General features: G+C 46.1%; 2 protein-coding genes across 4 annotated transcripts; both read right to left on the reverse strand.

Moving 5' to 3' along the window:
* Positions 1-6860: 6860 nt before the first annotated feature.
* On the reverse strand, positions 6861-10597 carry LOC123062168 (uncharacterized). 3 transcript variants are annotated; one of them, XM_044485542.1, is made up of 3 exons: positions 10264-10597; positions 8140-8707; positions 6861-8001 (listed from the first exon to the last, which is right to left on the reverse strand). In XM_044485542.1, exons 2-3 carry the CDS (start codon positions 8689-8691, stop codon positions 7153-7155), a joined length of 1401 nt encoding a protein of 466 aa, XP_044341477.1. In that variant the 5' UTR covers positions 8692-8707; positions 10264-10597; the 3' UTR covers positions 6861-7152. The 3 variants fall into 3 exon arrangements, with proteins under 3 accessions (XP_044341477.1, XP_044341475.1, XP_044341476.1); XM_044485540.1 differs by having other exon boundaries at positions 8140-8712; XM_044485541.1 differs by having other exon boundaries at positions 8140-8752.
* A 2993-nt stretch (positions 10598-13590) lies between these two features.
* LOC123062169 (nuclear matrix constituent protein 1b) lies at positions 13591-19546 on the reverse strand. The gene is made up of 8 exons (XM_044485543.1): positions 19174-19546; positions 17906-18115; positions 17364-17617; positions 16823-17093; positions 16650-16733; positions 14865-16567; positions 14553-14775; positions 13591-14148 (listed from the first exon to the last, which is right to left on the reverse strand). The coding sequence occupies exons 1-8, from the start codon at positions 19321-19323 to the stop codon at positions 14011-14013; spliced, it is 3033 nt and encodes a 1010-aa protein (XP_044341478.1). The 5' UTR covers positions 19324-19546; the 3' UTR covers positions 13591-14010.
* Between the last annotated feature and the right edge of the window lie 6077 nt (positions 19547-25623).

The following is a 25623-nucleotide window of genomic DNA, read 5'->3' on the forward strand; positions in this document are numbered from 1 at the left end:
TTTTTTCACTTTGCCCCCTTGCTTGCATCCTCACCCTTCTCGTCTGACGCCACCATTGTACCTCTCTAGCCGCCGTGCATGCATCGTAGGACGTCTGAAGCCCCCATCCCACGCCTGCCCTCCTTAGACTATGCTGTCGTCCGTCCAGGATCCCTCCGCAATCAGGTACCCTCCCCCGCTGATGACGTCCATGATGCATACCGCACCCGCCAGGTGTTCGGTCAAATGTCATTCAACTTTTTTTGTTGAACTTCTTGTTGTTTTGTAGTGTAAGCATGATGGCGGGGCACTCAGCGAAGGAGGATGAATTACTACGTGATGCGTGGTTGGTTGTATCTGCGGACTTTGTAGGCACGAACTCAAGGGCTCGATCTTTTGGCAGCGTGTTCATGGTTCGTTTCATGCATGAGACAACCGCTACACGGTGTATAGACTACACGCTCTGCCGAGATGTACTACAAGACTAAAAACAGGCCACTCACGCGCATATATTGTTGGATGAAGCTCAAGGGACAATACATGTTGGAAGACTTGTGCCGGTTCTGATTAGTATTGTTTAATTTGGATCGCTCAATTCAAAAAACTTATTGAACTTCTGGTTATCCTGGATGTAATATTTACATTTGGTCTCTCTTTTTTATATCCACGGTTGATCGGTGGTTTAGGAGTTGCGTTCTTTTCTTGTGAAATTCAGCTTGGGAGTTTTTCTAACTACAGTCTGCACGCAAGCTTCAGGTTTCAGAATGTGATTCCGTCAGCCTCAATCCATCAGAATCTACACTGCAAAGAGACCAATCCAGAGTAAGTAAGATTTATCAAGCTCTTCTAGAAAACATTGCAAACGCTTTGACCCAAAAGCAACCCAGGCAGAAAGCCGGAGTTGGTCCAGGCAACAGAAAACGCCCACTGCTTAATTTTCATAATTAAAAAGGGAGCATCAGTTATATATAATTAGCTTGCGAGGTCTGGTCCGAACACAAACAAAAAGATAATAATAATACGAGGATCAAGAGATGCAATCGAAACAAAACAAGATCAAGCAAAAGGATCTGTCCGTCCGGCACCTTGTTCCACGGCAGCAAATTATTCAGGAGAGAGAGAGAGAGAGAGAGAGAGAGAGTGAGAGGAGCAAAGGGAAATGAACCGAGGAGGAGGAGGAGATTAGATCTGGGCTGGGGGATTGCATGAATGCCCACTTGGCTTGATTGGAGATTGCATGATGGCACATGATTGATTACACGTTCACGGAGATGCGTCGCGTGTGATCATGTTCGGTTGTTAGGATATGTGAAGAAAAAAACACGGCCTAGATAGTTCACTTGGCACCCTCAATCAAAAAAGAGTGGGCAAAGTTGCTGAGACTGCATGGGCAGGCAGAGGGACCAGGCCTCCTCCCTCCCTGTCAATTTTGTAATGCAGAAGAGGAGACCATGGTTGGGATCAAAGGAGGGACAGCTTACAATTAATAATAATAATCAATTCAGTTATGCAGTTAACCTGCTTCTTCATTATTAAAAAAGTACTGTACTCTGGAAAACGTAGAGCTGCTGCTGTGTCACCCAACTGTGCGGCTCAAATGACAAACCCTGCTAAAATTAGCTTTCTGAAGACAAAGAAAGTTGTGTTCTTCTGAAGCAATTCAATAACATACTATATAGAGAGGGGAGGAGAAACATGCATGTCGGTGCATTATGCTACCTTGTGAGTCAAACTGTTTGCTTCTCTATTTAGAAAGCTGGGCTGTATTTAGCCTTTCGTCTAAAAACAATGCGAGTCAAACCATATAGATGAGCTTCCTTTTCCTTCTTTTTCTGGACAACGCAATTTCAGGAAGCAAAACCGGGGAAAGGACACTCAGACACACATCCCAGTCATCAAAAGACAGAAAGAAATGGTCGGGAAAAGCATCTGCACACTATCCCGCCGCATCCGGACGCGTTCGCGGACACCATACGGGAGCTAGCCATCCAACCCTATGCCTGAAATGCACGCCTCTTAAACTTGAAAAAGGAAAACAGCGTCTTTCGACAATCTTCCGCCAAATAGCACGACTCGGTATACGTGTTTATTATGCACATCAGTGAAATACTGTGTCTATGTTGTCAAACTTGTTCATACGACTTGACTCGATCGAATGTACTCCCTACATAACTGGGCTCCTAGGTTGCATTCCCAAATCAAGCATCTTTCGTCGATCCAGCCAGCCAGTGAGCTGGGACGTCTGTAATTTTGTCTGCTGATGTCCCAAGCCGGGGCCATCGCTAGATCAGAGACACAGGCAACCGTGGAGCCCAGTCGGCATGGCATGGGTCCACGTACGAGTACATCTACTACTACAGTTCTACGCCAGCTTGGCCGGACGGAATACGACGAGGATTTGCAGGTTCCTCCCCTACGCTGCGGCTCAGTACGAGCACATCCCGGGCTGTCCTAGACCACGTGGAGCCGTGTTGATTATAGATGGAGATACAGTGACCAAATTATATGGCAGATCGCGCTGCTAAATGCTAATCCGTTGGTGCTACAAAATTATATGCCCACGCAGGGCATGCAACCAGATCGGAGCAGAGCCAGTAATCATTTTTGGACGGGATTAGAGGTGATCAGGCAGGGAGGGCAGATGCAGATGCGGCATCTGAGAGATTGCAGAGCACACGCATCGCATCGGAGCGGCGCCATGCTCTGCTCTGCTGCATGGGTGGCCAACCAGGCAACCAGGCAAGGCATGCATCAGATTCAGATGTGCTCGCCAAGGCAGTAGTACGGCGCCTGTGCCTTGCTTTGCTTGAGTGCCATTGCCACCTATAGCTAGCTCCTAAAAATGAGTAGCACCTAGGAGTATGAACTGATAGTACTATAAGCTATGGTGGTGTGTGGCGCCACATCTTTATTTTTATTTTTATTTTTATTTTTGGGGGAGGGAATGGTGGCGCCATGCACAGGCCCACAGCCCACAGGCCACATGCCCACATGGTGGTACTACGGTTTAAGAAGGGCGGCATCTCCTCCATTGGCATTGCATCGCATCGCATTGCAGGAGCAGATCTCTGCCTGCAATAGGACATACGATGGGAGGCAGGGAGAACCATCTTGCTGCTGCACTTTCTGCAGTGCAGACATGCGGGATGCAGCGCCCGTGCTGGTGCTAGGCTCTGGCTCTGACGCGTCTCATGCCTGTGGTGGCACCGCGAAACGCGGAGGAGTCACGCTGTGCTGCTAGTTTCCCAAGGCCCAGTTGCAGTATACATACATACCCTGTATTACTACCGCTTAAGGCCCACCGGCACAGAGAAACGCAGAGAAAACCAGCGCCTGAGGCCAACTCCACCGCGCAATTCCAAACGGACGTCCGTTTTATCCTGTTTTTGTCCCTTTAGGTAGGAATTTGGGATCGTGTCCGGGCCTGTTCTGGGATGCGGTGGCCGTGCGCCCACCGCGCGGACGCATCCTTTTGCCTCATCCTGTCCGCGTCTATTTTAAAAAAAGGGACGTTTCAAATGCCAAGCCCCAGTTCACGACCCCAGTTCATCACGCCGGCAACAAAGCCAGCGGCCTACACGACCATCGCCGGCAACACAGCCAGCGGCCGACAACACAGTCAGCCTCCAAAATGAATAGTTGTCCTCGCCGGCAACACAGCCGACCTCCAAAGTGAATGTTTTTTCGCCGGCACACTGCCAGCGGCCCAGCGGGCGGGCGGCACCCATGCCAACCTCCAAAAAAACGGCCACGCCGATCGGACGACCTAGTTCAGGCCTTCGGCGTCGAGCATCTCCTTCTGCTTGGCCTCGAACCAGGCCCTCGTCTTGTCGCTCATCTTCGACAAGTCCACGCTCATGATCGCAAGGGACACCTCCTTCGCTTTGGTGGCGGCATTGGTGGCCTCGATGTCGAGCTGCCTCTGCCTGGCCTTGACGTTGTCGGCCTCGATGTCGAGCTGCCTTTGCCGGGCGGCCTCTTCCATGTCGAGCTGCCTTTGCCGAGCCGCCTCCTCCATGTCTATCTTCCTCTTCTTGGCCGCCTCCTCCATCTCAAGCTTCTGTCTTTGGAGATCTAGGTATTGCTTCATTTGCTTGTCTTTGCTTTGCCGCTTCTTCTCGTCCCTCACATCCTTATGTGACATCATGCCATGCAAAGTCTCATGCAAGGCCATGGTTGAGGCGTCACGTATTTCGTCCATCTTGGAGTTGGTCTTGCCCCTCGGCCTCTTCAACGCCTCGCCATCCCCACCTCTGGCGAACTTGGCCGTTTTCTTGCCTCTCTTCCTTTGAAGTTCACGGTATTGATCCTTGAACTTAGGGCAATTGTTGATGAGCGTCCAACAATGCGTAAGAGTGAATGGCTTGTCATTGTGCCGGGCCTTGAATGCCTCCAAAGATTGAAATGCCTACACCACATGATCAACAACAAGTGAACATGCAAATATATACACGGCCGAAGTATCATGGCCGTAGCAAGGAAAGGGCTAGAAAGAGAAGAGCATACCATGTCCCCAACGCCGAGACCACTCACGGGCCGTGCTTCAACGCTCTCAAGTGCGGCACAATACTTGTTGCACTCTTGTTGGATGAACAACCATCTTTTTTGAATCGAACCGATGCCACGGTTGCTTGTAATTTGGTAGGGCTCAAACATCTTCCTTTCATGGAATGTTTTGTGGACTCTCGTCCAAAAAACAATGCCCTTTTGTTGCGCGTCGGTCCTTGGATCTTGGCTAATCTCCATCCAACATTGACAAATTAACTTGTCCTCATCTTGTGTATATGAACCGGTGCGAATGCTCTTCCGCTTCTTTTGTGCTTCCGCTCTTTGGGTGAGCTCGCCTATGAACAATGGAGCGCCACTAATATCAACATCATTGGCTTCATCTTCATCTTCACCTTCGACATAGATGTCGTCGTCTTCATGCCACGAATCACCATGGTCGTAGTCAGCACGGTCGTCGGCCTCCTCATCGGGCACGTACTGGGCGCGGCCATCCTGACTTTGGGTCTCCTCGGGGTCGTAGGCACGGCCATGCCCATCCTGGAAGATCACGTCCTCCATGTACTGGTTGTAGAAGGGGTCGTCCACCGTCGGCGTTGAGGTTGGCATTCCGTCAAACAACACGCGGGGGGGCGGCATGGTGCCCGTGAACGGTGCACGCGCCTGCTTTCTTTGCATCTCGACGGATGGCCGCCCGTCGCTGCTGGACCCAGGCGTGATGTTGAGGTCGATGACGACCGCGGGGCATGGTGTGGATGGCGCGAACAAGCCCATGTCTGGCGACGCCGAGAAACGGGTCTGGACGTCGTGCCTGGGCGGAGGAAAGCCGGGCGACATGGGCGCGGCGCGCGACGTCGGCGACTGGCAGTGCGTAGGCCGGGCGACCGACGAGCCTGTGCTCGCTGGGCCGACGGCCGCTGCATGGAACCCCGCCGGACGGCCCATGCCAAGCATGAGGATGGCGTGCGCTTTGTTGACGAGGTCCTCATTCTCGTCGGCAGCGGCCTTGCGTCGCGCGGCCTCCAACTCCTTGCGCTGGGCGGCGAACTTGGTCGCGGCGGCATTGATCTTGACGGTCGCTCTCCGTTCCCTCCTCTTCGCCGATTCCGCGTCCAACTTGGCGATCTCCTCCGGCGTGCACTCCGACCGCGGCTTCCTTGGCGCCTTCTTCTTCACCATTGCGGTCGGGTCGACGGCCAGGCCGCCGGAACTCGGCGGGGCGTCGGGCATGGACGGGGGAGAGAGGGGGCGGCGGGAGGGACGTGGGGGGGTTTGGGGGAAATGGCACCAAATGGGCGTTGGGGGGTTGGTTTCTCCCACCGACAGGCGGGCCAGGGGAGGACAAGCGCGCGCGTCCCGCCAGTCCGCGCGCTGTCCGTTTCACCCCCAAACCGGCGCAACTTTGGGCCGGGGATGGGTCGAAAGCGGACACAAAGCGGACAAAAGTCCGTTTGCGCCCGCGCGCTGGGCCGTCTCGTTTGTCCCTTTTACCCCAAACGGACGGGGGCGGACAGGATAGGGTCGCGCGGTGGAGTTGGCCTAACAATTTTGGCAAGGAAAAAGAGGAACACGCCCCGCAACAGAAGCAGCCACTGTGCTCGCTCGCTCCTCAAGCCCGGGACCCGCATCTTGTTGAGTACTTCCTCCTTTCCGGTTTATAAGGCCTATCTTAAAATTTTAGTTTTCCCGCTTTATAAGGCTCAATTTGGTTGTTCCTCATTACATGTTCAGATTTCAAGATGCATTAAATCATTGCATGCAAGTATTAAAAGAAAAATGACCAATGCATGTGCTTTATGCATGCATGCACTGCAATTAATGCATTGGTAAACACAATTGTTTGAGGAAAATAAGCACATTAATTGAGTGGTTTTTACAAACTACAAAAATTATTTCACCACTCACCATCTACCTTGGTTTATGAGATTTTTGAATTGAGCCCTATAAACCGAAAAGGAGGGAGTAGTACAGTAGTACAAAATTAAGTTTGCACAGATTGGACTTCTGCTCTTATTATTACTCTTGCCGAGCGTTGCTACGCAGACGACGATGCGCGGACGATTTGTGCACGACGCTGCACATCAGGCCGTCCATGTATATCATCGAAGTCCAGTGGACGGCTGGATGTGGCATCGTCCAACTGTCGTGCGATCGATCCATCGTCTGCACAGCATTTTCGCCGGCGTTTCTTAAGACGCAGGTGCGCGCGCACGGCCCACGGCTCCCGCTTTGGCGCGTGTGCTGATGCGCACGAGCAGCGGCTTGAGCCGGAGTGTGTCGGTGCTCGGTTTCTTGCTTTACCTATCTATATATATGCCCCACAGCCACAGGATTCAGACCCAAGCATCTGTGCAGCATTATTACACTAACAAGAGTTGAACATCTGAGGCTTCTTTGCTCAAATCGCTTTCCAAACTGAGCCAACCGGGCTGTGTTTTGATGTTACGTTGCCACACAATTCTGAAATTTCATGAGCTGACTCTATCGTATATTCGTATCTACTTTAAGATTCACCGTAGAAAAAAAGGCATCTAGTCTCAGATTGCATTCGTTGGATACATCAAGCAAGACCCTGAACAATCACCACTGCATCTGCACCCAGATTGCTTCCACCTACTGATGCTGTGTCATATATAACTATCGCCATGCCAATGGTAGAATTCAGGCCTAACTCTTCCTCCAACCTTCAGGGAGTCGCCATTTCCTGTGCCAGTAAATCGACACCCTCGACCACGACGGGAACCCGAAGCTGTAGTCCAGCGCCTCGTCCGCCAGACCTCCAATGGACAAGGGCAGCCACACATACCGGGAGTCACGCAAATCCGACGGGTTCCACCTGTCTGCCATGAAGATGAACGTGCCCGGCAAGCCAGGGAGGGGGAGCACGAAGGTGCTCTGAGACAGGAACGTCGTCAGCCGGAGGAAGTGGTTGCCTCCGACGCACGGGTTCCCCAGCGTCTCCCATGGCCCCATGATCTTGTGCGTGGCGTGTGCCAGCGCCGGATTCGGAGCCCAGCCCGAGCACCGTGAGGTGATCATGTAGTAGGTTCCTCTGAGCTTGAACACGGCCGGAGCCTCCCTGAACCGTCTCACCAATATTGTCCTCATCGCCGATGTGACGTTGAGATAATCATTTGTCAGTGGACTGACATGAAGCACGGTGTTGCCCCGAGAAGCGTAGAAGAGGTAGGCCATGCCGTCGTCGTCTTTGAAGATCGTCATGTCCCTGCTATCAAACCCATGTGGCCGGAAACTGTAGAGGTAACTGAAAGGGCCTGTGGGGGATCTGCTGACGGCCACACCGACGGATGCTTTAGTGTAGTTGCCGTCGTCGACGTGCATCCACATGACATACTGCCGAGTGCGGTCATTATATATCACCTTGGGCCTCTCAAGAACCTTTGATATATGAAGGTCGTGTGTGATATTGGTACGCTCTCCGGGAAGCACGATCCCTTCGTGAGTCCATGACCATAGGTCCTTCGAGGAGTAGCAGCTTACCCCTATAATGTCTACCTGAAAAATTGCAAAGGCAAGTATCAGTGCACAGGCTACTAAGAAGCAATCAATAAAAAACCAGAGTTGCGTCAGGAAAGGTTGCTGGAAAAACAAATAACGCTTAAGGCTGATATTATGTTAGAAATTTGCACTGACCCGGTGTGCCCCTTCAGGGTGAATTTGATAGGTTGGTCCATCTTTGTTCTCTCCGTACCAATAGTATGTCGCGGTATTGTGATCATACAGAATCCCACCGCCATGGGCTTGAATGGCATTTCCATCGGTGTCCAGCCACACCCTACCGGGATAAAAGTACATGCTGTCATTTCTGCCTTTTGTTGGGTTCACAGCAGTTGTTTCACTAGGAAAGAATATGTCGTGTAATGCTGAGGACCCATCCAGATAATCATCGATGATCTTTGAAACCTTGGTAGAGCCCCGACGTTTGACTGCACGTTTCACTGCACGAGGATTCACCTTGTGAGGAGGTGGCAACCGAAAATGCTCTTCCTCAACCTCTTCCAATTCTCTGGTGGCAGGCAGATGGCTGGGATAGCTATGGGCATGCCCAGTTTTTACTTGATGGCCGATGAAAAATAGGCAGGCAATGAGGGTGCATCCCACCAAGCCTATTACAATAAAAGATAAGGAAGATCCGCATCCAGCATCGAAGTTGAGAATAGATGGCTTTCGCTGCGTATTCCTCATCTTCGATCTCCCTCTACTAACCTTCATAAGAAAGTTGCAGCGATAAATCCACTATGCTTTACTGTGAAATGTTGGAACAGATTTAATCATGGAGAGCAAAGAAATAAATAAGTAAAACAGCTAATATCCTATATACCGGATAGAATAATCATGGATCAATGTGGATCAAATGAGTGAAGTAGTTCCAACTTAATCATATACGTAGATAGCCTTATTCGGCAAGATATTCATGATGAAAATTAGCCAAACTTTAAAAATCCAGAAAAATTTGAGCGAGGTAGACCAAGAATCTGATCAACCAGTTTTATCTAGCACAGATTAAAGGAACGAATGATCACATTAGTAACTTGTAAAGTTGTAACAGGTTGAACACTAAGATGAAGATTTCAAGACTTGGTTCCATTTTTTTTAGTGGCGTCTCTTTCCGCACTTTTAAACTCAAGGCTCATTCATCCTTCATCCGCCTAGAGTTTGAGGGGGGTGTTAGAGGTAGTGAGGGTAGCACCCGAGTGTGTGAGGATGACACCCGTATGTCGTATGTGTAAGGGTAGGTATCCGAAATATGAGGGTAGTTACCCAGTTAGTGTGTGTTTGTGTGTTACAATAAATGTGGTATTCCACCTCTTGTACTACTCCCTCCGTTTCTAAATATAAGTCTTTTTAGAGAATTCAATACGAACTACATACGTCTATATTGAAATCACTAAAGGACTTACATTTAGGAACGGAGGGAATATAACCCTTTGCGTCAAAGTAAATACAACAAGTCTCATTTCTCTCTTTTTCTCTAAACTTAACAGGCCTAACTATCACGCTTATTCTACACTTCACACCTGTAGAAATGGAAGCAAGAGAAAAGCACGGCATGCACTAGTACCATAATTCTCAGCATAGTTCACAGGCAACTACTCTAGTGTCAAAAACGTTCTTATATTTTGGGACGGAGGGAGTAGTTGTTAGATTCTTTAAGCATCACGCAACTTAAGTTCGGGATTTCATGCATTGTGAAGTTATGAACACACAAACATATGCAAATTCGTCGGCACTCCATAATCAGTGGTGCAAAACGAAAGAAACTAGTAATATAAAGACACGGAAATCATGAACCCATAATATTTTTAAGCATTAAGCAATCCATTAGTTGCTGTAATTTCGTTGCATGGTTGTCTGCAGTGAATGCTCTGACTGATGCAATAAAAGATTCAGAAGTAACCTATCACTCTGTTCCCGCTGAACGTTTTTTACTGTTGAATTACAAATTGAACTAAGCAATTCCTCTCAGTTGCTTCAGCGCAAAATTCAGAGGTCAGAGCTACGCCCTCAAATAAGGTGACCGAAGTTACCCAAGTATGATTTCAGTCAATGCAGCTGAGCGATAGTCGAACTAGTGCTGGTAGTACCCAAAAGCAAAAAGTGACAACTAGCACCGAACCGAAATTACAGTTGCAGCAGTCCTTTGAAGTACCAATCTCGCTCGATCGATCCAGATCGGGGTTCGAATTCGTTCCCCTGATTTCGCTGCACGATTCGCTACAGCCTACAGGCACAAAACAGGAAGTGCGTGGTACGTACCGCGGATACGGCCGCTGGCATGGTCCTTGGCGCCGCTACTCGACCATGTCACCGCGCTGAATCACCGTCGCGCGGCCGTGCCGCCAATGGTGTCGTCGTCGGGGTAAGGCGGCTCAGGGGAGATGTAAGAGCGGACCGCTGGGTGGGAAGGAGCAACGGGGCGGCGGCGCGCTGGGAAGAGGAGGCGGCGGCGAGGTGGAGCGCGGAAGGAGCACGGTGGAGGCCTGGAGAGCGGGAGCCGGTGAGCGGTGAGGGTGGAGAGGAGGAGACGCCTGCCTGAGGTCGTGACACGCGATGTTAAGTAGGAAATCAGGCCGAGTAGCTGCCCACTTAGCTCGGAGTCAGGGAAATGAACTGGAGCATAGGAGTACGCTGCACTATTTTATTTTAAGTTTTTTTTAAAGATGATCCTGAATCAATATGAGCCGTTAACTTTTCATGATCCGATTACGAAATTCAGATATGCTATCGCTTGGCTTGTATTCTAAAACCGTTGGATTTTCTAAGATTAAGAAAAGTTGTACTTTAGGATGTAGTAATATACACATGTACTCCGTACCTCACAAAAAATATACACGTATGTGTCATAAGAGTACTTTATTTTGAACGAACATAGTATATAGTGTAAAGTTTTTATTTTTAGCAGAAGGAAAATATCTTCTTGGAAAGAGAAATCAATCTATCAAATATGTTTCCTATTTTTATTTCTCCGTATACTTACCATATTTGTATAGTCAAAACTGCCCTAGAATGAACGATGGCTAAAATATCGAGGGCTAGGATTAAGTTGTCCTCTTAGATCATGGAAGGTAAAAGAGACCATCTTAAATTTTCTCACACTTAACTTGGAGTACTCCCTCTAATCCATATTTACTTGTACTAAACCAACTTTTATACTAAACCAACGACAAGTAATATGGATCCGAGAAGTAAGAAAAATGAATCGGAGAATATGATGCACTACTTAGGTACTTATTGTTTTGCTCCGTATATTTTTTTTCGAAAAAATTTCCAATCTATTCATCTTTAATCATGGCAGTACAACAAACACAAAAAATAATAAAGATTACATCCAGATACGTAGACCACCTAGCGACGACTACAAGCACTTGAGCGAGCCGAAGACACGCCGCGGTCATCGTCCCTCCCTCGTTGGAGTCGGGCACAACTTGTTGTAGTAGACAGTCAGGAAGTCATCGCGCTAAGGCCCCATAGGACCAGCGCACCAGAATAGCAACCGCCACCGATAAGGAATAATGTAGATCGAAAGGATCCAACCCGAAGACACACGAACATAGACAAACAACAACCAGATCTGAGCAAATCCACCGAGAATAGAACCGCTGGAGACACAGCTCCACACGCCCACCAACGATGCTAGATGCACCATCGAAATAGGGCCGGGTAGGGAGACCTTTATTCCATCTGCAGGGAGCCACTGTCGTCTCGCCTTCCTGAGCAGGACACAAACCCTAACAAATCTCAAAGAAACGACTAACAACGGAACCCTCCCGCCGGCCCTTGCCAGAATCCACCGCGCCCCCATGGCGGAGCCGGCGAGAGGCACAAACCCTCTAGCGTTCAATCGTTAACTTAGAATCCAATTTCTGATATGTTCTGCCGTTTTGCTCATATATTAGTTTTGTACTTTTGCTAATTTTCAGTTGGTTGGAAGAAATTAAATTCAGAGTCGCCTAAAATTACATCCACTTTAGCAAAACATGGGTGCAATTTTATTTTGTACATGCCTGAGACGAGGATGGTGGATGCTAATCCAAATGCTTAGAAGATTGACCAAGGTCTTACACGAAATTCATTATTGTTAACTACTCTCTTCATTTTGAATTATAAGATGTTCTAACTTTGTTTTTCTGAATCGGATGTATATGGACGTGTTTTCATTTTTGTTTATTTATTTTAGTCTGTACATAGTCTACACTATTTAAATATCCAAAACGTCTTATAATTCAAAATAAAAGGTGATACGTGGTAGAGATATTTTGAGCCACAAATGGAGCTAGAGACTGATTGTATTGAAGCCATCGAGCTGGCGAACGCCAAGACGCCAAATTCTTTCCGTTATGCATCGCGAGTGAGTTATCATGCTTGAATGAATTATGTAAGATGCAAAGAATTCGAAGAGTTGGTCGTGATGCAACATGGTAAGTAATTGCCTATCCGAGCTAGACAGAGTGCAAGATAAAACTGTCATGCGGCTTGAGAGTCGGGAATCCATACCCATTCCCCATTTCCGGCTAACAGAAAAACGACAAAAAAGAAAAAAGATACCTCTGTATCAAAATATAAGACATTTTTTATACGAAGAGTATCAAGAAACGTCTTATATTACGATATATACAAAGGGAGCTTTTTTAAGGCAGCAAAGGGAGCATTAGATTGTCACAACGAGAGTGTGGAGGTAGCAGAGTAATTATCGTAGCCCACAACATGTCTAGGTTTGATGGCAACATGCCAACATCTTCCATTTTTCTTGGTCTGAGGGCAAGATGAGCAGCAGAAGAAGACGGATGCACGCATGTACTCCCTTCGTTCCGAATTATTTATCTTAGATTTGTTTAGATACGGAGTTATCTAGCACTAAAATAACTCCAAAACAAATAATTCGGAACGGAGGGGGTATGTAGTGGGAATGCAGGTGGAACCTCTCATGGTCTCATGAAAACGAGCGGCGGGCTGACCCCAACGGACATTGACCACTAATCATCACGCCATAACGTTACCCCAAAGTCTGAAATTAACATGTGGGAGAGCAAATAAAAAGGAGTCAGGAAAGATTTAAGCAGGAATGCAAAGGAGATGCGCGCCGCGATGGTCATGTGTAGTGCCACCCACCAGCCCTCCTGATTCATGCGTCTCATCATCATCTTTCCACTTCTTTTTCACGGAGAAAAACAAATTGTCGGCCCTACATCTGCTTTTTAGCCAGCCCTAAATCTAACTGCTTTTTAGCTCAAAAATGCAACAAAATTGTATTAAAGCAGCGACAAGTAATATGGATCGAAGAAAGTAGAAGAAAAATGCTCTGCTAAAGATATGAAATCACAGAAACCTTTGATGATTTGCGTATTGTAAATTTATGCATATCATATTATAAACCTATGTGTCATAATATGTCCCAAAAATATTGCTATAAATTTCTGCAAAACTAAACTCTTATCTCTAACATCTGACCTGACGTGGCCCTGTTTGTTGGTCAGCATGCTGCTTATCTCCAACAAGCAATCCTATTGCGATGCAATGCAATGTTGCAACAGTCGAAACAACACCAAGCAGCAACCGGGTGTTCGAAGAAACCACAGCAGCATCGATCAGACAAGCCACAAATTTCTTGCAAGACAACCATACGAGTCACACATCAAGAGAATAAAAATCACCTACTGAACGAGCACTGAACAGGCGACTATCACACCACCCATAACGGCACTAATACTCATCATATGGGCTGTTCCTACACCCCCGATCAATTTGACACAAACCACAAGCTATCAACCACTTTACACGTTGAAGCCTTCAGGATGTGAAAATAAAGAACACATGCATGGCGTGATTCATCACAGCGGCTTCCAAAACCTCCGCTGCTCATAGGCACACAAAACCAACAAGCACCCAACCTTTCAACCCGAAAGGTGGAGACACAAATGGAGCTAAGAGCAAAGCAACTTCATAAGAGGTAACTGTCAGCCTACAGTCAGCTCTGTATGACTATACTACCGGGGAAGCTGCTACTCATGTGATGAGAAAACGCCACAACTTCTTCGCTGACGAACTTTTCTCTTCTTCCTCTTCCTCTTCATCTTCGTCATCACTATCTTCATCATGCTCATCCCTGCCTTCAAGTGCTCCAGTAGTTGGTTCGGTTGCGGACTACAAAGGATAAAGCATCAAAACGGTAAGGCACAAGGGCACGCTAGCAGTGATATTTAAGATCCAAAATACAGGGGCACCGGACAGTTGATAAGCTAAACAATTAGCAGCAACATTACATAAGATTCAAAACTTGCAAGCTAAAGCAATTAACAAGAAGAGCAGTGTGATATATAAGATCTAAAAATGTAAGCTAAACAATCAGCAACAAGTTAAACAAGCTGGCAGGATAGACTTGGAGGTCAGAGTTATCTCGTTCAGCACAAAATTAGGTAAAGAAGCAAAAATCTAAATACATAACATTCAAGACATAAGAACTAGAATAACATAAGCAAAGTTTATTACGACACTCGACAATATTTATTAACTGAAGAGGAGCAAACACATCAGGAAAGAGCAGTTACCACTGTGATCTCTTCTGAAGGTTCATCCTCGTCAGCAAAATCTGAATTATCCGCTTTCCCATTTGCAAAGACCAGATCATCAGATGAAGCTGAGTCTACTGGTATTCTCAGGTTCTGTGGCCCTTTATTACTGTATTCATGATCCTTGCTGATGCCAGATAATACACCAAGTGGGGCGGCATCATGTTCATTTTTGGAGCACTTCTCCTCTAGAACTGATGGGCTGGCAACATATGACGTGTTAATGCAGTAAAAAAAATACTCGACAGGAATTAGCATAAAGATACTATAGTTGATTAGAATAAAGCATACCAGTTGTTCAAAGTAATTTCCCCTCCAATTACTGTCTGAATAGTGCTCCTTTGGTACTTCCGCCTTGGTTCTAAAGCTTCACTTGGATCATATGACAACAAATAATTCCTTTTCTTCCCAACTTTTGCACCATTAACAACTTGAGGTATTTCTCCAGCTTGGTCGCCTGGCTCATCAGCAAGTGATCCATTGATGTCAACAGTTTTCCGAAGGTTTTTTGGTACACCGTTATCAAGAAGTCTACCATTATCATGACCAGAACTCTTCTCAGGAGAGCGTTTGAATATCACCTGAGCGCATTTTCGAACCCAAGATACTGGTGTTGAGACTGAAGGTGACACTTCTAGTTTCCTTTCAAGAAGCTTTGGTGCAGAACAATTCTTAGGAGTTGAATTATGAGCTTCACCACAAGGAAGGAGGCCAGTATAGTTCATCTTTGACTTTTCAGACTCTATCAAAGACTTTGACTTTTCAGACTCTATCAAAGACAGTTGCTTGTTCTCAGAATCGCTTTTCAGTTCTTTCAACACATCAAGTTGCTGAATTTGTTCTGTTATTGATTCTCGGTCTGAATGTAGGAGCTTTCTTTGCTCTTGCAGCTTCTCTCGTTGATTATTAAGGGCTTCAATGGTGTTTTTTATCTCAGACAGCTCTTGCTCTCTCTTTTCACGCTCCAAATTAGCCTCTTTCCTCTCATCCTCAAGTTTCTGCAATTCAAGCGCAACATGATCTAGTTTTGACATGATCATCACCTTTTGAGAATTTATGTGCTCGAGCTCCATGGATTTTTTCTGCTCAAACTCCTTTTCTCTTTCCCTTAAATCAGCATCGATTTCCAACTGCCTTGCCTTGGCCAAGTTCAGTAATTCCATTCTCTGGTTATCAATGTCTCTTGTAAGATCTTCCCTCTCATGTTGAATCTTACTCAGCCAACTTGCATGTTCTTGCTGCATCTTAATCATGAACTCTTCATGTTCACAGGAGAGGGTTTCTGAATTCTTCTTGAACTCAGCACGCAAATTTTCCTTCTCTTGTTTGATGATGTCTGACTGATTATTGAGATACTCTGTCATTACTCTTCGCTCTTCAGTAATTCTAGCAGCTTCCTTTTGAAGCTCCTCTTTCTTTTCATCAAACAGCTCCCATTCAATCTCGAACCTTTCTTTTTCTGCTTGCAGCCTATCGGCATCAGCCACGAGCTCTGTTCTTTGGGCTCTAAGATTGTCAATTTCTTCTTTAAGTTTGATCTGTAGAGTAAGCAAATCATCTCTATCTGCTTGGGTTATTGCAAGATTTTGCTGGGCTTGAATTGCTTCCCGTTTCTCCTCTTCAAAGAAAACCTTTTCCTTCTCCAAATATAATTTCATCTTCTGTACTTCCTCTCTTTCTTTTTGCAGCTCAATGTATGACGCTTCTCTTTGAGAGAGGAGCTTTCCTTCCTCGTCTTTCAACTCATCTGTTCTCCTTGCTATGGCCTCTTCCTTGCTTGCTAATTCAGCAAGCCGAATGTCAACATTTTGGTCCCTCTGAGCAAATGCCAACTCTTGCTCACTGAGAGCTCTTTCTCTTTGATCCAGCAATGTCCTCTTCGTCTCCATTTCCGCCTCAAAAGACAAGCGCTTATTCTCCATCTCAGTTTCAAACTCAAGCTTTCTCCTCTCCAGGGCCACTTCTTGTTCATGAGTCAGCCTTTCAATCTCAACCTGCAATGGGAGTCAGGATGATTTAGAAGAGGTATAAACTCATTTGCACACATCATCTACAATGTAAACTGGAGAAACCTACCCTTTCTTTATTTGCAATTGTTTCTTGCAAAATCAACAGCTCACTCTCCCGTTTGTCAAGCAAGGATTCCTTCTGAATTATAGCCTGTGAGCAAAGCAGTTGTGATATAAAATTCCGCCATTTTAGCAATAAATAAAGCTGCTAACAAAACGATTAGTAAAAACAATACATACTTCCTCCCTTGAAGCTACTGCCTCCATTTTAAGATCCAGCTTGTTTTTCTCTTCCATTAGAGACATCCATTCAGCTTCGAGAATCACCTTGTCCTCTTCTAACTTTTTCTCCGACTGAGTTACACGTGCTAACCTCTCAACGATATTTTCATCCCTCTGATTAAGAAGTGATTGTTCTTTCAGTAGAACCTGCTCCTTTTCATGCAACATTTTCTTCATATCATTCAACGACTTCCTTTGTAAGCTAATATCCTTTTCTTTGGCCTCATACCTGCAATGACATACTCGATTCAGATAGCAAAGAAGAAAGATGCCCACCACCATATTCAGGAAATGGACATACATCATACATCACAATTTACTACTCCCACCGTCCCATAATGTAAGATGTTTTTTAACACTACACTAGTGTCAAAAAACGTCTTACATTATGGGACGGAGGGAGTAGAACATAACACACCCCAATTTATATACTGAGAGACTATTATATTGATATTGGTTAGAAAGGCCAGCTTAATTCCACAAGATATTGAATACTCACTCATGATCACTAGAAAGGCGGTATCTTCTAAGCTGGTCTTCACGTTCTTCCATGTCTTGTAAACTTCTCAATGCAGCATTACGAGCACGAGTGCACTCTGCTTCCAAAGATTTTGCTGCAAGAAGCTTCTCTTCTGCCTCGTCAAATTTCTTTTGAGCAGTATCCATCATTTCAAGTGCTTCGGATAATTTGGTTTCGTAGGAAACCTTTATTTCAGCTGTTTCCGCACGCATATCATGCAGTGCTTTTTCAAGCTACATGAAAAACATGGAATCAGAGGCAGGTTAAGCAGATATGTGAAGTGGAACATAAACTTAACGTAGAAGTCTAATGTTGGCATAAGAATAATAGTAAAATAATCATTCAGTGGAGACCATGATGTCGATGATAACTCGAGGTATCACATTCTTCATTTTTTTTCATGATAAATTTAATGTCCATCTTTGACGAATTCATGGATAGTGCAAGCATTTAGTTGTGACAGGTTATTACAGAATAAAAAGAATTGGGCTTCTACAAGCTTAATTGAAAAGCAGTCTTACATTAGCAACACACTCCTTCTGAATGCCTACATTCTTTTTTAGGTTTTCTTCCCTCTTCCTTGTTTCAGCTAGAGCAGATTGCTGGGAAGCTCTTTCACGCTTGTGCATGATCTCAGCAGACTCCATAGAAGCTTTGAGTTGTTCATGCTTGGATACCAATTCCTTTCGCTCCAACAACATTAGCCCGAGGTTGTGCTGGTAATCATAAACCTACAGCCAAATGAGTGCACGAAATAGAGATATGGAGAGTCAGAGGCATGCAACAGTTCCCAAAAAAAGTTGGCTTACAGCATATACTAAACAGTGTCTTTTGGTATGGATCAGGATGGGGAGTGTTTGCGTATTATAAAATTAACTGTGACAGCCTTAATGGTTCCTACAACATATTGAGCAACCCAATTAGCAAACCACTACCATTGAAACAACATCAGCCTCCACACAGTCTTTGCAGCAGATCAAAGTATATTGAGCATAGGAAACTTTGGTACAATGTTCATACAGTTAGATCTATGAGACAAAGGTGGACATTAGTATAATTTACATCCTTTGATTAATCCAAATAACCTGAATCATTCTCTATGAGAGTAAGGCTAACAAAATGTTTGCCCAAAATTAGCACCAAATCTGCACGGTTCGATGCTGACACCAATGAAATGCAAAAGATTTATGCAAATGCCATCTCTGTTATAATCATCGTAATCCCCCCTCCAGCCTTTCTGTTGAATCCATTTTTCTTACCAAGCTACAGCTGACCTTTGTTGAAAGGTTCACTGCAAACTAACTATTGGTCTAGGAGTAGAATGCACTTAACAAAATATACTCGAACAATACGAAGGACACAATAGTTGCAGCAGTTGAAACGCGTTGTATCAAGAAACAATAACCAGAAAGGGTAAAATCTACGCAATCCCAGGTCAGCAACAAAAAAACCTAATATGCAAAATATATGCCTACAGCAGTCAACTCCGCCCTACAGACACACTGGGCAATGAGCCAGAACGACGCATTTCATCGTCAGGCAACCCATCCAGCACCAACACGCACCACGGTGCCAAAGAAACCAAGAAACGGGGCTGCGAGCAGAATCCAAGACGCCGTCTTCCCACCCAATCTGCGCACGGAACAACGCCGCCGTTGGCCTGACGAGGCCAAGAAACCACGCAGCGACTCGCCAATCCTCTCCGAAAGAAGCCCCAGAAAGACTGCTCCGGCATGCCATGAAACGCGACGCGGCGGGGAAGGGGAGGGGAGGGGAGGGAGCGAGGTACCTCGGACTCGAGACGCGAGATGTAGGCGATGAGCGCCGCCTTGTCGCGCCGCCTGATGGACTCCTCGTCGAAGCCCGCGTCGCGGAGCTTCCTCCAGATCGCCTCGTCCCCGGCGAGGGCGCCGGCGGCGGGCGACCGAGGGCTGGCCATGCCGGCCGCAACCCTAGATCTCGACGGCGGCGGGCCACGCGATCCCCGCGGGGGCAGCGGCGCTTTCCGGGCAAGTGGAGGCCGCCGCCGCCGCCGCCGTCCCTCTCTGTGTCTCCCTCCTCCTCGTCTCTGTCTCCTTTTCCTCTCTGGCTTTTCCAAGTCGGTCTCGTGGGGTGCTCACGGCGGGTTGGGGGCGCGTCCGGGGTTTTTACCTGGCCTGGGCGTGGGCGGAGGGAGGGTTTGGTTTGATGGGTGGAGGAGAGACAGGGTGGGGAGACGGGCGAGGGGGGGCTGGATGGACCCGGTGCACCGAGAGACTGGTCACTGGCCTGGCCGTCCGTTGGCTGGACGGGGATTTGATTGCTGGCAGCAGATTCTTTCCTTATTTCTTTGCTTTGTTTACTTTCAGACTTTATTCTTTACATTTTTTATTACAATATAATTGGGCATGTTTCTTTGATCATATTTTGCCAGCTATGTTGCCTTGAACATGTCTACCCTTTGCAGGGATGATGTGCTGTGATGCTTCAAAAATGGATATACATTTTTTTATTCTATTATAAATCCCATTATATATGCATAATTTTTCTCATATTGTTCCAAAAAAATATCTCATACAACACACTTTCCTTTGTGATTCAGAACTAATTTTTACAATTCTTTGGTAGCCTGAAATTTTCATCAGATTTTTTCACTTTTAAGTTTCAACGCACAATAACTTCTTTTCTAACACAAAAGCAGATAATAAAATCACGAGTTAAATTCAAATTTAAAGTTGCTAGCCACACATACCCTTTTTTGACTTGGTGTGAACATTCTACATCTTTTTATCGAACAATTTTCAGTGTAACAATGTTGATTTCATTTTTGGGCAAAGTTCAATTAATATGTGCATACAACTAAAAAGATAGCTTTTTTAAAAGAAGAACAAACAAGAGAGCTTTGTTGATGAGTTAAAAAAGTGTATGAGAGAGTAACTTCAACACCCATGTCAGTACAAGTATTGACCACATATATACACAGTGCAAGTTCATTTTAGCAAAAAAAAAGTTGCAAGTTCGTGTGGTGCTCTATTACATTCGTGTTTGTGATTGACTCAAACATCCGAAAGAAGTGCCACCAGCCTCTGCTTCCTGAACCAAACCACTCGGCAATCTATGTTTGGTGTCCGGCGCTTTAAGTGTTACATGCATTGCATAACTAAACACAACAATGTACTGGTATAAACAACTTATTGGACAAAAGTTGTAAAAATCTAATAAATATAAATATATATACATTTGAGATGAGGACCGTAGTTCGGCATTCGTTTACCTAGGAGTCGAGAAAGTAACAGTATTGGAGGCGGGGATAAGTTTACTACTCCATTGGTTTCATATTATAGCTAGCATTGTTTTTTTTTTCAAAAGTCAAGCTTCATAAACTTTGACTATATTTATACAGAAAATTTTCTATATCTACAATGTTGAGTGTGAATCCAGTAGTATTGATTTGACACTATAGATATTGATGGATTATTCTATAAACCTGATCAGTTTTTATGAGGTTTGATATTATAAAACCTACCCGAAAAAAAAAGACAGCCCTTATAAAATCTAGTAATACGCACTGTATTTCAAAACGAAGGGAGTCAGTACAAATACACACATTTGGCTATCGCAACTTTACCCAAAAGTAGCGTTTGGCTGGTAGCCCGTGACCATGGAACAAATCCAAACCGTAGGCTTGGTCCACGGAAGCATCCGAGGAGACGGGATCTTTTCGGCTGCGTATAAGGGCATCCATAGTGCTTAGAGGCTGGCTTGCCTCTAAGCTGGGCCCCATGTCCTGTAATAAAACTTGGCTCAAAAGTGCGTAGTATGTAGCACATATTCTCAGCCTCTAAGATGTCCCCACATAGAGTAAAATATTTGATTCTTCAACCGATTGTGTCTCATCTCTTTGCATGGCCATCACTCTTTCTATCCATGACATGTGGGGTTAGCTGATTATTTTAGTCCAAAGCAAGAACTAGAGGCAGCCTCCAAGCTTGGAGTCGATGCCAAGGATTTTGGCTTAGAGGCGCATGCCCACAGTGTATAGCTCCTGCCTCTAAAGGCTTAGAGGCTGCCTTAGAGGCAACAAAACACAACATTGTGGATGCTCTAATAAAAAAGTAAACCAGCTCGCTGGCATTCGGCAGGTGTGCTGGACAGCCATGACACGCGGGGTCAAGTACTTAAGATGGCCCACACGTCAATGTGGACTTTCGGCATCGTTCCCGGCGGCTGGCTCCGAAAAAGGCAGCGCAGCGCTGCCGCTTTCGAAAACAGCGACCGACGTTTCCTCCACGGACGCTTTCGCCTGCAACTCTGCCAGCCTGCCTGAGGCCGTCCCGCCGACGCGCGGGCCACGGGCTGCGCGGGCCCGGGCGGCAGTGACATGGGCTCTACCGAGCGCCTGTTGGGAGCTGGCGGGTGGGAGGAGGTCCAGCTTGGTGGGATTTCGGGGTGGCGCCCAGCGCGTTTGAGGTGTAGGCGTGGGGAGGAGGGCCCAACAAATTGGCCGGTGCGCGCCGTGCTAGGAGCCTGCCCGCCCGCCTGGTTGTTCGGTGGACATGATGAGCGGTGGTATCTGGATGAGGAGATGAGCTCGGCTCGGGAGTGGCGCCACCCGAAGCCGCATCCGAGGCCGCTGGGGGGCCCCGCCTACGCGCGGGCGCCAGTCGCGTCGCGCCGAAGGTAGGGTGAGCTCCGACTTTGACGGCTGCTTCGCGGTTGGACGCTTTGACTACGACGCCTCTCCAACCTGGGCAGATTGGAAACCGGACGAGGAAAATGAAACTACTCCTCCAGTACACACTCCCGGAAAATAATAATTTGTTTGTGGTAGACTGAAACCGGGCGCCAACCTTTGTTTCAAAAAATCAGTTTTACTAGAAAATCGGTTAAGAATGCGCTCATAGGAAAACTTAACCTGAGTCTAGAGATACCTGCAAACCAGGTCACATACCTAAGACGCAGCCCCAAAACCCATCTAGGGTTCCTTCCCGGCCATCATCTTCCTCCGCGGGTAGATCGACGGTCTCCTCCTCTGCTGGTCAGGGTTTGTGAGGATGCGCTAATCGTAGTTTTTTTTCTCTTCAGGCATTAGGAGACAACGGTATCACTTTCGACGTGCAATAAAGTCTCCTCGCCTCATCCTCATTCTGGTGATGCTTCTTTGTATCGCCGGGAGGCGTGTGGAAGATGGTGTGTTCTTATATCTGGTTCTTCGTGTCTGACATTTTCTTTTATAGGTTTGTCTCGGTCGGGCTGGCCGGTGGAGCAGACAACGTGGCGGTATGTCTTTGTCCTCCGGCTCCAATTTCAACCGATGAAGATTGACCAGACTCGGCCTATCGAGGAGCATGCAAGGTTTGTTTTCCCCGACCCCGTCCGGGTCATTTTTTTTCTCCGAGGTGATGATTTGCTACGCAGATCGTGGCCGCTAACGTCTTGTACGCTTGTGGTCTATATCGACGACTTTTCGGATGCTACTTTTAAAAGCTCATCGTTTTAAACAAGTTTGCTCCGCTGAAACAGGGGCCAGAGACGACACTGAGATTTGCTCACAACACACCATCAATGGATGTAGGAGGAAGAAGACCTCATACTCATCAAGGATTTTGATGTGCTTTTAAATTTCTACAAGGGTGTTTTTGAAGGGTGAAAGTGCGTTATATCGACTAGAGGGGGGTGAATAGGCGATTTTTATGAAATTCTTCATTGAGGCCGGTGAGGAAATTTCTTAGCAAAGAACTACTATCAGCGGAATAAGTACTCAGAAGTAAACATAACATAATACAAGCATAGTCATCATGATGAAATAAAGACAAACACAGAGTACATGAAGCGTAATCACAGGATAACACGGAATGAAGACAAACAGACTAAAGAAATTGAACTGAGGAAATTGAGAAAGTCTTCAGTCAAAGTCTTCAAACACAGATATGAACAAACACACAACACAATTATGAGGGAATGAAAGAGTTGAGGAAATAGAACCAGTAAGCTTGGTGAAGACAATGATTTGGTAGACCAGTTCCAACTGCTGTCTCAGTTGTATGTCTGGTTGGAGCGGCTGAGTATTTAAACTCGAGGACACACAGTCCCGGACACCCAGTCCTGAACACGCAGCTCAGGACACCCAGTCCTCACTGTATTCTCCTTGAACTAAGGTCACATAGACCTCGTCCAATCGCTCGTGGTAAGTCTTCATGCGGCTTCCAAACCTTCACAAACTTGGTCACTCGGCGATCCACAATTCCTCTTGGATGCTCTAGACCATGACGCCTAACTGTCTGGAAGAAGCACAATCTTCAAAGGTAACAAGCGTCGGATCCACGCAGAATCAATCTCTTCAGTGATGCTCAATCACTTGGGGTTTGTAGGTGTTTGGATTTTGGGTTTTTGGTTTTTCCTCACTTGATGATTTTCGCTCAAAGTCCTCAGAGGATGGGTTGCTCTCAAATGACAAGTGTCAGTTGCTCCAAAATCACTAAGGGGCACTAGATGCACTTACAATCTTCCCCTTTTTGGTGATTGATGACAATATAGGTTAAGTTTTCAACGGGGATAAACATATGAAGTGTAACTACTGATATTGAGGAATTTGATTGCAAGATATAGAAGAACTCCCCCTGAAAATGTGCATAGTGAGGAATTTGCCTTTGAAGCAATGCACACTTGAAGAGTTGAATCATGGAGATCTCCCCCTATATCTTGTAATTCATACATGCATTTAACATATAATATGAAAAATTTGGAATGCATGATGAAATATGGTGCTTGATGAAATTCAGCATGCGTGCAATAATATTAACGAGGAATAAGCATGCAGAATAGTGCATCAAAAGTATCAGAGCACAGTGCATCAAAAGTATCAGAGCACCATCGGGTTTAAGATTGCAACTCGATCCAATAAAGTTTCAGAAGAACAAGAGTTGTAACTTAGCAAAAAAACGCCCATATAGTAGACCCGCTTGAAGACTAACTCATATTTCTCCCCCTTTGTCATCGAATGACTAAAAGGATCGAAAATGAGGACTAACGCCCCTGAAGATAATCATGTTGATGAAGGAGCGCCAGCGTTGTTGGGGTCGTTTGTTGATGTAGGGCCTGCCGCAGTGTCGTCCAAATCTTCATGTTCATCAGTGTCGCGCGATGAAGAATATGAGCTGGCCACCAAAGAAGGAACCTAGACCTTCTTGAATTTCTTTGGTGGAGGTGCATACCAGTCAAAATTTTCTTTGAGACCCATGTTTTTCAGTTTTTCTTCACCATACAGATGTGACAGGATTACCCAGGTGCGACCGAGGACTTGATGGAGGTAGTAGTGGTTTTTCTTCATTGCATTGTGTGTGGCAGTCATGTTGTGAAGAAGTGAACCAAATTGACGCTTAACCCATTTGTCATTTCGATCCACCTTCTGGTGAAGACTAAGCAGAAGTCACATTCAGTCATCACGCACGGAGCAGTGGCTTGAGGAGTGGACTTAGGTGCATTGGCAAAGTCGTGTGTGGCAGAGTCATCATTGGTGAAATAAGATGCAACTTTGCGAAACTGACCATCCAATGGACGAATGCCTTCATCTATTACAGCTGGTGCTTTGCCCTTTCCATCAACTGAGGAATATGTCTGCTTGAGGACTTCAATTAGGGGCAAGTAGCTGAGGTGATTTTGGAAATCAGCTTTGTAGTTGAGTGAAGACCTTGTTCTGAGGAATCTCATAATCCAAGGTGCATAAGGCTTCAGCTCAAATGGTGATAGTGCAACATTTGCCATAGTCCTCGTGAAGAAATCATGATAATTGACAGGAATGCCATGAACGATGTTGAATACCAGATTCTTCATGATGCCAACAATTTCCTCATCAGATGAGTCGTGGCCTTTGATGGGACTGATTGTTCTCGTAAGAATACGATAGACAGTTCTGGGCACGTACAACAATTCCTTCACGAGGAATTTGGTTCTTGGTGCTTGACCTGGCTTCAAAGGTTTCATCAGCACCTGCATGTAATGATGTGTGAGCTCAGGTTCACTGTAGATGCAGCGAGCTTTTTCAAGAGGAGGACTGAGTGGTAGAGCACGAAGCAATTCAGAGGCTGGTGCAGTGTAGTGAGTGTTTTCAGACATCGAGTACAACACCCATGAATTCACATCTTCAGCATCTCCGGTGATGTGCAGCGTTGCATAGAATTGAAGAATTAGTTCTTCATTCTAATCGCAGATGTCAGAGCAAAAGTTTAGCAGTCCAGCGTCGTGAAGAACACTGAGGACT

This window comes from Triticum aestivum, chromosome 3A, assembly GCF_018294505.1.
Source record: "Triticum aestivum cultivar Chinese Spring chromosome 3A, IWGSC CS RefSeq v2.1, whole genome shotgun sequence".
In the NCBI taxonomy this organism is placed as follows: domain Eukaryota; kingdom Viridiplantae; phylum Streptophyta; class Magnoliopsida; order Poales; family Poaceae; genus Triticum; species Triticum aestivum.